Genomic DNA, 12,397 nt, shown 5'->3' with positions numbered 1-12,397 from the left:
TCACAGTGCAACACAGATGCAGTGGTCTGGTAGAAGGGCACAAGTTTAAGGACATACATGGAAGGTCTTTGATCAAAGCAAACAGTGGATCCAATGTAATACAAAACCTCACTTGAAGATAATGTTGAAAACCTAAGTTGAAAATTCTGGCCAGATGGCTCTCCTGGCCCCTTTCCCCAGTGATAAGCTGTACTGCTGCCTTTGCACACAGTAGGGGCTCATCCTCTGCTAAATGATGGGAACAAATATGGTTTTCCAAGTGATTATTGGAAACCCCAGATATAGTAAGTGTTCCTGAGAAACACTGAAGTCCTCAACAATGGGGCAGGAAGCTACCTCCTCCTCCAGTGACCCCATCCCTCAGATGTTGATGGCTGCAACAGGAAGCCCTCCACCGGGTCTTTCCTCCCTCCCCCTCTTCCCCATGCCCCCCCCCCCAGGGGCTCCAGATGCAGTCTTGCTTTCCATCCACTGGCAGCCTCTCTCCTCCTCCACCCTCTGGAGGGTCCCAGGTGAAGACAGAAAAAAAGCTTTTACTCAGAAGGAGGCAGGAAGCCAAGCTGGGCTCCAGGCAGTCCTGAGGAATAAAAGAAACAGCAAGAGGACAAAGAAGGGCTTAAAGCACTGGAGCAAAGGGAGGGTGGGGGGTAGGGAGGCTAAGAAAGTTTACAAAGCAATCTGCCAAAGAATGGATGAAAAGGGAGCCCCGCTGGGCTGAGAGACTCAGGCCCTCCCTCACCTTAGGCCCAGTTAGAAACCTGCAATTTCTCAGCCAAAGCCTGCACCTCTCCCTGCTCCTCCCATTCCTTGGAGTCTGGTTAACAACCCCTGACCTAGAAGTTTCCCTGAGTGTGAGGGCCCAGCTTGCTGGGTCTGTGACAGTTGGCAGCCTTGCTCACAGAGCATCCGCTTGAACCCACCACTGGCCCAAATTCCAGGCTGAATTTCCAGCAGGAAAACAATGTGAGGAGAAGGCCAGATGCTCACAGCCATGAGCCACTCTTAATTTCCCAGACTTTCAAGGCCACTGAATATACCCATGGGCCTTTATGGAAGTCTCCCCTGCCACCAAAGGTTGAATTAATAATCACAGCTATCACCTGAGTGACCTGTGTGGATCTAAGTCATCTCAGTCCTCACGACTCCCCCGGGGTATGACTATTGCCATTTTACAGAAAAGGAAATGAGCTGGGCAGAGTAAATGACTTCCTGATATGCAGCCTGGAATCCAACCCAGACCTGTCTGACCTTGATGCCCACACTCCAGGGATGCTGTCTCTTGGGAACCCTCCAGGATGCCAACTTCTTTGGTGTCCAGATCTAAAATTTTAGGTGGGACAGGATGGTACAATTCTGTGGTATTTAAACAACCCCTAACCCCACAGTTGGGGGTTGGAAGAGGAGTAGGAGTGGGAGATGCTGCGTTATGCCTGGGTAGGGTCCTAATAGTTCTTTTTAGACACTTGAGTAATTTAACCATAAATAACTGGGCACCGGGAATAGGACACTCAGTAATAAAAGCATGGCCTGGAGTCATGTTTAAAAAAAAAAAATTCAAGTCCCTCAGTGGGTGGATGTATCTGCAAAACAAAAGAAAAGCCCCTTTCCCAGCCCAGGCAGAGAAGTCTCCTGTACAGTTGGAGACAACAGGCTTCCGGGCACGTAGCCAAGGTTCTGGGGATATTTATAACTTGAAGAGGGTGGGAGTCCCTAATAAGCTGCTATATTCTTTTTCCATCACTTCCCTCTCCAAGGCTACAGAGAGCTCGGAGCTCTTCCCCATGCAGAATGCCTGCTTTGCCTAGTGCTCGACTTCCATTGTCTAATTCCCTCATCCTGGCTGGGGAAAGGGAAGGCTGCAAGTCCGTCCGTTCGGAGGAGCTCCAGCTGAACGCGGCTTAGCTGGCAGTGGGGTTTCTTGGCCGGTTGTCTTGGCCTCGGAGATCTGCCTATGAGCCTGTGGTTTCACGGAGGTCTTCGGGATCAGCCAATGATTCCTGGGCTTTGCCTGCAAGTCAACGGATTCGAGGTTGGTCTGTGGGTCTGGTCTCCGGAGTCTACCAGCGATCGCCAGAATCTTTCAGCACATCAGAGGTCGGAGAAAACTCTGCGGCTTTGGGATGTTTGAGGCCTCTCGGATCTTGAAGCCGGCGATCTAGTGGCTATCTGGCAGGCCGGGAGGTAAGTCTGTTGGTCCCCAACTCGGGTTTGTTGTTTCCTATCTTCACAATGACTGCTAGCATCCTGAGGACCCGCTGGGCTCAGGCTCTCAGAGGCCCAGGGTCCCCTCAGTGAGCGAGGCCTCCAGAAACCCTTTCAGCAGACAAACCCTCCAGGATGATAAGGACCGCCCGCCCTCGCCCGGGGGCCTGGCTCTCTCCTCCTCACACGCCCTATCCTCACCCCTGCGTCTGATTTCCTTTAGGATTTTCGCTTCTTGTCTCTCAACAGGCGCCCTCTTTAGAAGGACGCGGTTGGTTGCCCCTAGAGGGTTAACAGCGACGAAGCCCGCACACCCCAAGCTGGGCACCGGACCGCACTCGCGCGCAGAAGAGTAGCGCAGAGCCGACTGGGAATTGTAGTCTGCGTGTGCGCAGGGTGCGAGTGCCGCACGCGCTGCTGGGACTTGTAGTCTGTGTGCGCATAGGGTGCGAGTTCCGCAGGTGCTGCTGGGAGATGTAGTCTGCATACGGGCAGGGTGCGAGCTCCCATGCTGGGAAGTGTAGTGCGTAGGCGGGGCTCAAAGTTCCAGCGCGCCCTCCCCGAGGGAGTGGGCGGCTACTGCTTTTCACTCTGGCCGGTGCTGTCAAATGAGGGATAGATAATCCCAGCAGAACTGAGCCCAGGCCAGCACCTAAATCAAGTCCGACTTTGCGGATAATGAGATGTGACTCAAGAGAAGTTTCTAGGGACGTGAAGGAAAGCAAGGCAACATCCCTGGTTTAACCGGGCTGTGGTCTCCAAAGAAGAAAGCGGGAGGTACTCCACCCTAGCTAGGAGGACACGCTTCCTTCTTCACCCTTTTGTTCTTTTCCCTCCTCGGCTCTTGGCCTCTGACTGGCCTTTGTACGCCGAAGTGGAACTACAAGTCCCGGCAGGCCACCGGGTAGGCGCAGGCGTGATAGAGGTGCTGGGCCACGCTGCAGGAGGCGGGCCAAGTATTCGGCATCTGATTGGTAGGGCATATTGCAAGCTTTGATCACGGTTGGCTGAGGCAGCTGCCGGAAAGGACCCAGCCTCGAGTTGGAAGAGCGGAGGCGTTCTGTGGGCTGGGCTGAGGAGCCTCCTCCCTGAGACAGCATCGCCTAGACCCCCAACCAGGGAGTGACCACCCTGGGGCTGTCCTAGTCGATTCTGGCATTGCTTCCATCCGGTGGTGGCGGAGACACAGAGGGCGGGTCATGCCCTGGGATCAGGGAGGAGAGTGACCGGCCCTGGTCCAGGGCCCTCCCCGCACGCCTCTTGGCCAGAACTAACTCCAGCCCTGGGGAGTGGGCAGGGCCTATTTGCAGTGCCTCACGCCCTGCTTTTCGCCTCCTTCAGCGCTGTCTGCTAGCTGCTTTTCCTGCTGTCTCTCCCGGGAGGCCAACCCTTGTGCCCGAGATGGCAGCCACCCTGCTCATGGCAGGGTCCCAGGTAAGCCGGGGGTGGTTCCTCGGACCTTGAGTCTGCTTAGCCACCTCGTCCGGCATTTCTCCGCTCCGCAAGTCCCTGTGGGGAATTCCCTGGGGTTAGTAATTCGTTCACTTCGTTATTCTATCTCCAGGGGCCTACTGCTGGGCTAATACAGCCGCAAACAAGCATATATTGAACACCTGCTGTATGCCTTTAGGTACTGGGGGGATTACAGATGGACAGGACGGGAGCTACCTCGCCTGCTCACAGTCTGTTGGGAGAAAGACGCATCCGGTTAACCGTGATACAACGTGATAAGTGCTGTGTTTGCCGTAGCAACAAAGTGCTCTGGTGTGGAAACAGAAGTGGGAGTGATTAATTCTATCTGGAGCATCCGAGGGCGGAGCGGCGCAGAACGGGGGTGGGGGGCGGCGGCAGGAAGAAAACCGTAATGAATGGCAGTATTTCACTAGTCTGAAAAAGATATTTCGAGAGAAAGAGGAACATTGTATGTAAAGCTATGGAGTGATGAAATTGCTATCTGTGTTCTCAAAAAGGCATGGCTAGAGGATAAGATCCCCCAAGTAGGGCAGGGGTATCCAGCTATGGAACCAGAGCAGTTCGGTTTTTGTTTTGTTACCACGTGTGTTTTCCTGGTTGTTTAATTCTTTTTTGGACTTTACAGAGGAGACTCAATGCCTTTTACCTCCTGGACATTTCCAACCATGACTCTAGTTTCAGGAAGAAAAACTGTTACTAACCTCCTTGATACCAAGTAGTGAGGAAGCATTGTGTGATTTCAGGCACCTGTGACATTTGAAGATATGGCCATGTACCTCACCAGGGAAGAATGGAGACCTCTGGATCCTACACAAAGAGACCTTTACAGGGATGTTATGCAGGACAATTATGGAAATGTTGTCTCACTAGGTAAGTAAGGATTCTACCTGTCTTCACACCAGCGTTTTTGAAACTATGTCAGAATGGCTTGGCTTTCCAACAGAGCCTAGTTGTTTGATCTTTTAAGTCACTTAATTGGATATTGGCTTGAGTTGAGTGTTCAGGCAATCTTTGAATGTGGAAATATGCATATCGTATATTTGAAAAGAAAAAGAAATGATTTTGCACATTATAGAAACATTCAGATTTCTTGTGCCCTGAGTCATTTGCCATTCTCCAGCCTGTTTGTACAGAGCCCTGACCAAACAGGTCTGGCATAATGGTGCTTGCCAGGATATAAATGCCCCTGTAAATGGTGCTTTTACTCTAGGGCACTGGAAGATGAGGGATTCTAAGCTAGGTTCATGGGAGGGCAGAAGCACCGTTTGTGTTTGTTTTGGCTGCAGAGCGCCAGCCTTGCCTCAGGTTCTTTGTCTGAATAAGTTCTTGTCTAGAGATGTGTCAGGGTGAGTGTGTGAAATGTTCCAGATGTATCCCGAAATAGTGGGATCACAAATTCTATTAGCGGAGGCAGTTTCATTTTGTCTGTCCGTCTGTCTCTTTTCTTTGGCAGTGTTAGGGATGGAACCCAGGGCATCTCACATGCTAGGCAAGTGCTTCTACCACAGAGCTGTATCTCCAGCCTCCATTTTTTTTTTTTTTTCATGTTCTGCAAATCTGTTTTCTCTTCCAGCTGTATTTTGGTCTGGGTGTAACTAGAAAAAACAATTTATCCTAGAACTGAACAGTCTTTTGACTCACTTTGTCTCCTGTTAGCAAGTGTGTATGCTTCACTAGGTCATCTGCCGTTTGTTAGAATGAATCCACTTTTCAAAAATCTTGATCCCATGACTTTTCTCAGCACAAAAGACAACCTGAGGGTTTCTTCTTAATTTGGGCTTTCTCTCTGGTCCGGAGTTGTTTTGATCCCTTTTGTAGAAAAGCAACCATAAATAATGTTATCCTCTCATGTCTTTAACCCAAATATTTCACTCAATCCAACAAAAACAAGAAATGAAAATCTTAAAAAGTTTAAATTTGCATTCCTGTGGTCTGGCACAAGGAGTGCTTATTAGAAGGACAGAAGCACTTAAAGAAAAAGCTGGTTTCTTCTCCAAATAACCTTGGGAGAGGGTTAAATAATATTTACAAGACTTCTTTATCTCAGGACTCCTCAGAATCTTTAATGTGTTATTAGGCATTGTGGATTCCTAATGAGAGAATAGTGTATGCAACATTTACCAAACTAATTTATCCACGGGACCTTTTCTCCCAGCATATTTACTAATCCCTTTATGAAAAATATACTAAGAAATCTACTTGGGCTGGGTGCAATGGCACATGCCTGTAATCCCAGCATCTTGGGAGACTGAGGCAGGAAGATAACAAGTTCAAAGTTAACCTCAGTGACTTAGCAAGGCCCTAAGCAACTCAGCAAGACACAGTCTCTAAATAAAATATTAAAAAAGGAATTGGGGATGTAGCTCAGTGATAAAGCACCCTTGGGTTCAATCCCTGGTACCAAAAGAAAAAGAAAGAAAGGAAAAAAAAGAAAGAAAGAAACCCAGCTTGGAAAATTTAGTGTTTGGGTAGAAAATTCTTTCAGACAGTGGTTGTGTTTTTTATTTTCATTTGAGAACTGTACATCTATACGTGTAATATAGTCAGTCAATGCCAAGAATGTTCTGATGCAGGACTGTGGGTGTAGCTCAGAGAGTCCCTGGGTTTGATTCCTAGCACCACACACACAAAAGAAGAATATTCTCAAACATCTTTTTTGCCTCTCCATGTTCTCACATCTATTTTCACTTAAAAAGGCCACTGGAAAATAGCAAGTGACATTTAGCACTTTTTTTTTGTTAACTAAGGTATGACACAGATAACTAAAAATTCATTTTTCTTCATACCAACCTAGCAGATGCTTTTGAATAAATATTATTATATGATGGTAATGATGAAAACTTGACAAGTTAAAATACATACATACATAAAATATCCAGGTTCTTGGCTTTTAGAAATTCTGATTTAGTCTTTTGTATGTTCCGTTAATAGTTGTTTTGATCTTCCAAAACACCAAAAATATGTAAAGTTTTTATAATGAACCATTAACTGCAAAACATTTGAACTTCCTAATTTTCTTTTTGCAGTACCAGGATTGAACCCAGGGCTTACATATGCTAGGCAAGCACTCCACCACTGAACTACACCCCCAGACCTTTTTCTTTTATTTTGAGACAGGGTCTTGCTAAATTGGTTCTGGCCTTACTATATTGATGAAGCTGGCCTGGAGCTTGTGATTCCTCCTGCCTTGGCCTCTGAAGTGTCTGGGATTGCACAACCCCTAACCAGAGCATAAACTTTTTATCTGACTTTCTGGCTCTACCATTTACTGCTGTGACTTTGGGAAAGTCACTTCCCTTGTCTCAGGGTCTTGGCTTTCTCATTCATTAAGATCATCCTAACACCTGCCTCTCAGGATGGCTGTGATCATAAGTGAAGTAATGCAGGTAAAGAACTTAGTGTAGAGCTGGGCAGGCGTGGTGGGCATGCTTGTAATATCAGCGGCTCAGGAGGCTGAAGCAGGAGGCTCACAGGTTCAAAGCCAGCTTCAACAACTTAACAAGAGCCTAACCAACTCAGTGGGACCCTGTCTCTAAATAAAATACAAAAAAGGGCTGGGGATGTGGCTCCCAGTGGTTAAGTGCCCCTGGGTTCCATCACCGGCATAAAAAAAAAAAAAAAATAGAAAGAACTTAAGTGCAGCAACTGCCCACAGTGCAATCTCCGGTCTCATTATTTATGCTTTATTACAGATTTTGACATCAGGAGCGAGAACGAAGTGAATCCAAAGCAAGAGATTAGCGAAGATGTTGAATTTGGGACCACATCTGAAAGACCCGTTGGGAATGCTGAGGAAAATCCTGAAGGGGAAGAGGCCTTTGGAACCGGGGACAGGTCGGAAAGACAGTGGGGAGATTTGACAGCCGAAGAGTGGGTAAGCTATCCTCTCCAACAAGTCACCGACCTGCTCGTGCACAAAGAGGGCCACACGGGCATCCGCTATCACATATGTTCCCACTGTGGAAAGGCCTTCAGTCAGATCTCGGACCTTAACCGCCACCAGAAGACCCACACGGGAGACAGACCCTATAAGTGCTACGAGTGTGGAAAGGGCTTCAGCCGGAGCTCCCACCTCATTCAGCACCAGCGCACGCACACGGGGGAGCGGCCGTACGACTGCAGCGAGTGCGGCAAGAGCTTCGGGAGGAGCTCGCACCTCATCCAGCATCAGACCATCCACACCGGCGAGAAGCCGCACAAGTGCAGCGAGTGCGGGAAGAGCTTCTGCCGGCTGTCCCACCTCATCCAGCACCAGAGGACCCACAGCGGGGAGAAGCCGTACGAGTGCGAGGAGTGTGGCAAAAGCTTCAGCCGCAGCTCGCATCTGGCGCAGCACCAGCGGACGCACACGGGCGAGAAGCCCTACGAGTGTAACGAGTGCGGCCGGGGCTTCAGCGAGCGGTCGGATCTCATCAAACACTACCGCGTGCACACCGGGGAGAGGCCCTACAAGTGCGACGAGTGCGGCAAGAACTTCAGCCAGAACTCGGACCTGGTGCGGCACCGCAGGGCGCACACCGGCGAGAAGCCGTACCACTGCAACGAGTGCGGCGAGAACTTCAGCCGCATCTCGCACCTGGTGCAGCACCAGCGCACCCACACCGGGGAGAAGCCCTACGAGTGCAATGCCTGCGGGAAGAGCTTCAGCCGCAGCTCTCACCTCATCACACACCAGAAGATCCACACCGGGGAGAAGCCCTACGAGTGCAACGAGTGCTGGCGGAGCTTTGGCGAAAGGTCGGATCTCATCAAACACCAGAGAACGCACACGGGAGAGAAGCCCTACGAGTGCGTGCAGTGTGGCAAAGGGTTTACCCAGAGCTCCAACCTCATCACGCATCAGAGGGTCCACACCGGAGAGAAGCCTTATGAATGCACCGAGTGCGAGAAGAGTTTCAGCCGGAGTTCAGCCCTTATTAAACACAAGAGGGTGCATACTGACTAAGTCCTGTAATTATGACTGAGAAGCGATTCCTTTGAAGGTACAGTTGACATCTGTGAGCTCGCTTGAGGCCGAGCGGCTTTTACCCTGCTGACTTTCCTGGTTGTGGGCTGTAATTAGAGCATCCAAGAAGACCGTCACTATGAAATTCAGACGCACAGCTCTGAAACTTTATCCCTCCTCCAAAAGAGAGACTTTCGTTCACTCAATTTTTATTCACTCAATGGATTACTTCATCAAATTCAGTCCTGCAAATAGCTGGAACTCTGAAGACCAGGGGCAAATGCTGGTGAAGGCTCAGGCCTGGGGTTGGAGTAAATCTTTAAAGGTTACTTCTACCATCCAGGGCCCAAAATCTCTGCTAGGGGAAATGTGGACTGTAATAGGGTGGTCAAGTTTGCTTTGGAAAAAGGCAACCAGACTTGGCCTGAATTGCCACCCGTGTTCACACACCAGAGTAGAGGGCACACACATCCTCCCCTCCAAAGGGCTTTCCCTTGAGTCGCTCTGCATCTTTCCTTCTTCCTGAGAGCAGGATTCTGCATGATGAAGGCAATGATCAAATCTTTTCTCCTTCTCATTGTTTCTGATTAACTTGTTTGAAGCTGTGTCTTTGTAGATACAGGTGTGAAAGGAAAAATGAGACTTGGGTTTGAGGACCAAGACCCATCATCAATGGTGGTGACTTTAGCAAGAGGTGCCCACTGTTGTAATTGCTATTAATCAGGCTTATGAATTTTCTTTGGGAATCATTGTATGGAATATTGTAGGGAAAATATCTTCAAGGAAAGATAGGACCATAAGTGATGGTGGAGTGAAAGGAGTAAGTGGAACCGAACCCCTACGGGAAGGAAGCACAGAGTCCCTTCCCAAGGAATGTAGGCCATTTCTGTATTCTTCCCCTTCTAATCTTTAAAATCAATTCTCCCTAAACTGCTAACTCTAGGGTTTGATAGGGCCACATCCTAGTGTTTATCTTAGCTTGCTAAGGGCATGTCTCTGTACAGTGAAATGTGTACTCCTTTGGTTTTACTAGTAGTGGTAACTGAATTTTCAAAGAATTAGCATGTTCTTGGGTGGTGTGGATCATGTAACAGAACTATAGACATAACTCCAATGTGAGAAATGTCCTTTTTTTTTTCATTTGTATGGAAAAAAATTTAAATGCTAGTGCTCATGTGTGCACCGTCCTGTAAAGTTTGTCTTTGTATAGAACACAGCACTTGTTTGTATGTTTCCATCAATTGGAGAGATAAGGACTGGACAATAAGTTTATTGTCCTATTCTCAGACTGCATTATCTTCAATGGCAATGAAGACCTCTTTGGCCTAGTCAGAAGGAATTACTAAACCTACGTAGGAATGTGTTTTTATCCTCCCAACCTACAAATAGAAATGGTTAAAGCAAGAGTTGGCCCCATTTAAGCCCAGTAGAATCAGTTTTCCATCTCTTAGCCCAAGTAGAAATTAAGAAATAACCTAAATATTGATACTTCTGCAAGTCTGTGGGGGATGGGAAGGAACCAGCGTCCAGGAGGTGGGGCTGGAATAAGGAATGTTTTCCTTTGAGAAGGCCCCAGTGTGTTTCTACCATGCTTTCTTGTGAATGTTGTAACATTTGGAAAAAAAAAAATTTGCCATATCTCTTTAGGACTGGTATGCACTAAGCATGTACAAGGTCCTGGTTTCAATCCCCAGCCATTGGTCTCTCTGGGGCAGAGACTGTACTAGTGAGTTACTGTGACCCACCACTGTGTGGGATCACATCAGTTGCAAATGACAACACATCAAAAGTAAGAAAATGAAAAAACCACTCCAAGGGGGTTTCTTCATATTTAAAACGAGCGTGGGGCAGGGAGCATGTTATTTTGTTCTATACAAAATCTAGAAGACTGTGAGAATTCCTATTTTAGTTGTCAGGTGACTTGTATGTTCTTGGTAACTAAACTCAAGTATGTCTTCTCCCTTATCAATGTTGCTGATGATTTTAATGATTTCAGCATTCTGGTGCTACGTTGATCCACTACAAGTGTCACCCTGGGAGTGGGCATAGAAGTCAGCACCTCTGTCACCTAACTGCATCTCACACTCTTCTCTTACTCTGCTCTTCTTACCTTACCCCAACCTGTTCCTGTTGCTGCCTTTGGCTTCTTAGAGGTGAAGGGCTCAAGAAAAGGCTTCTAGGTGCCCACCCATCTCCATACGTGTATGCTCCAGTGGGGAAGTTAAAAGGGCTAGGGCCACATAGCCCTGTCTCCTCTTTCTGCCCATTGTTACCCATTTGCTGTGCTGAACTGGGTGCAGAAGTCCTGCATCAGACCCTCTTGGCTAATGGTTTTGCTTGGCTTCTGTTCTCAAGTCCCTGGCTGCTTCTGCACATGAACACCCTGTGCCTGTTTTCTGTGGATGTGGAGAGTGAATGAACAGTAAATCTGTAGAGCATTTTCCCTTATGGTATTGGTCACAGTTATCCTAGTGTCAATTGACATCTGTATTATTCTAACAATACTCTATAATTAAAACTACAATTTAAAAATCAAAACAGCTGAGAATTATTTTAGTAATTCACTCATGCATATAAAGGCTTTTCATCAGATTCATTAAAATTGGGCACGACCATTTTGACATTGATGCTTTGTTTGTATAGACACTGTACTGATGTTCTTGTGGGGATTTGGGAGTACAGTGTCTTGAGCCCTCTAGATATTGCCATATCTTGAGAAGATGCAAAAAATCTGTGAAGGGTAACCTGTTTCCTGTGAAGGTTATGCTGGTGCAAAGCAACATGGAAGTACTTGGCATGGATGACTCATTAACTTAAGAAAAAGGAAAAACACATCCAAAAGGAAAAATGGGAGAAGGCCTCGTTGCTCTAAGGAGATTTTGGGGGGTATGCATTAAGAAGACGAAAGCAATCTACTGAGCTAGGACTGGGTTCCCAGAACTAAGTTCTGTCTCACACACAAAGGTTGTCTCGTTCACAATGCTGGAGCACAGTTTGCCTAAGGCAGTGTTTATGTACTACTAGGGTGTGGTCACAACTTTAAAATTACAAGTAATTTTCTCTTAAGAAATCTTTCTTTTTCCGTGGAGGGCCAGCCTAGGCAAGGTAGGGGGCAGAATACAAATATGAAAAAAAAATTAACCCTACATCCAAGAGTTAGAAAAAAAGAAATTTTATAAAAATGTTTTTTAAAACATATTTGTCAATAGACGCAGTGGCAGGGACCTGTTGTCCTAACTACTTGGGAAGTTGAGGCTGGAGGATCACTTCAGCCCAGATGTTGGAGGCCTGGGCAACACTGCAAGACCCCATCTCATTAAATAAAGTGTGAGAGGGAGGGATGAAGCTTGGTGCTTGAGAGTGTGGTAAGCATGTACAAGGTCCTGGGTTCAGTCCCTAGCACCAAAAACAAAGCAAAACCTGTTTCTCCTTTCTGTATGTTCACCATTTTTTTATTGCTAGAAAGGAAAGTTAAAGGAATCAAGGAATCATGTACAGCCACAAGAATGGGAAGTTACATTCCATGTATGTACAATATGTCAAAATACTCTCTACTGTCACATATATGTGAAAAAAGGGGGGACCGCAGTCATATCTCAGTAGTAGAGCACTTCCCTAGCATGTATGAGGCACTGGGTTTAATTTTCAGCACCATGTAAAAAAATAAATAAAGGTATTGTGTCCACCTATAAGCAAAAAAAAAAAAAATTTTAAAGAGAGAGAGAGAGAGAATTTTTATTTATTTTTTTAAGCTTTCGGCAGACACAACATCTTTGT

General features: G+C 47.1%; 1 protein-coding gene and 1 long non-coding RNA gene across 3 annotated transcripts; one reads left to right on the top strand and one right to left on the bottom strand.

The window, feature by feature from the left end:
• Positions 1–1,741: 1,741 nt before the first annotated feature.
• Positions 1,742–2,564, bottom strand: LOC113193178 (uncharacterized). Its single transcript, XR_003302114.1, has 2 exons — positions 2,404–2,564; positions 1,742–2,008 (listed from the first exon to the last, which is right to left on the bottom strand). It is a non-coding gene; the product is annotated as an uncharacterized LOC113193178 (long non-coding RNA).
• On the top strand, positions 2,002–11,471 carry Znf436 (zinc finger protein 436). 2 transcript variants are annotated; one of them, XM_026403575.2, is made up of 3 exons: positions 2,002–2,181; positions 4,419–4,545; positions 7,368–11,471. In XM_026403575.2, exons 2-3 carry the CDS (start codon positions 4,440–4,442, stop codon positions 8,618–8,620), a joined length of 1,359 nt encoding a protein of 452 aa, XP_026259360.1. In that variant the 5' UTR covers positions 2,002–2,181; positions 4,419–4,439; the 3' UTR covers positions 8,621–11,471. The 2 variants fall into 2 exon arrangements, with proteins under 2 accessions (XP_026259360.1, XP_026259359.1); XM_026403574.2 differs by lacking the exon at positions 2,002–2,181 and adding an exon at positions 3,259–3,636.
• Positions 11,472–12,397: the final 926 nt, after the last annotated feature.

The sequence above is a fragment of the Urocitellus parryii genome, chromosome 11 (genome assembly GCF_045843805.1).
Source record: "Urocitellus parryii isolate mUroPar1 chromosome 11, mUroPar1.hap1, whole genome shotgun sequence".
NCBI classification, from domain to species: Eukaryota; Metazoa; Chordata; class Mammalia; order Rodentia; family Sciuridae; genus Urocitellus; species Urocitellus parryii.
The sequence above is the reverse complement of the archived record's forward strand: the minus strand, read 5'-3'. Positions and strand labels throughout refer to the sequence as shown.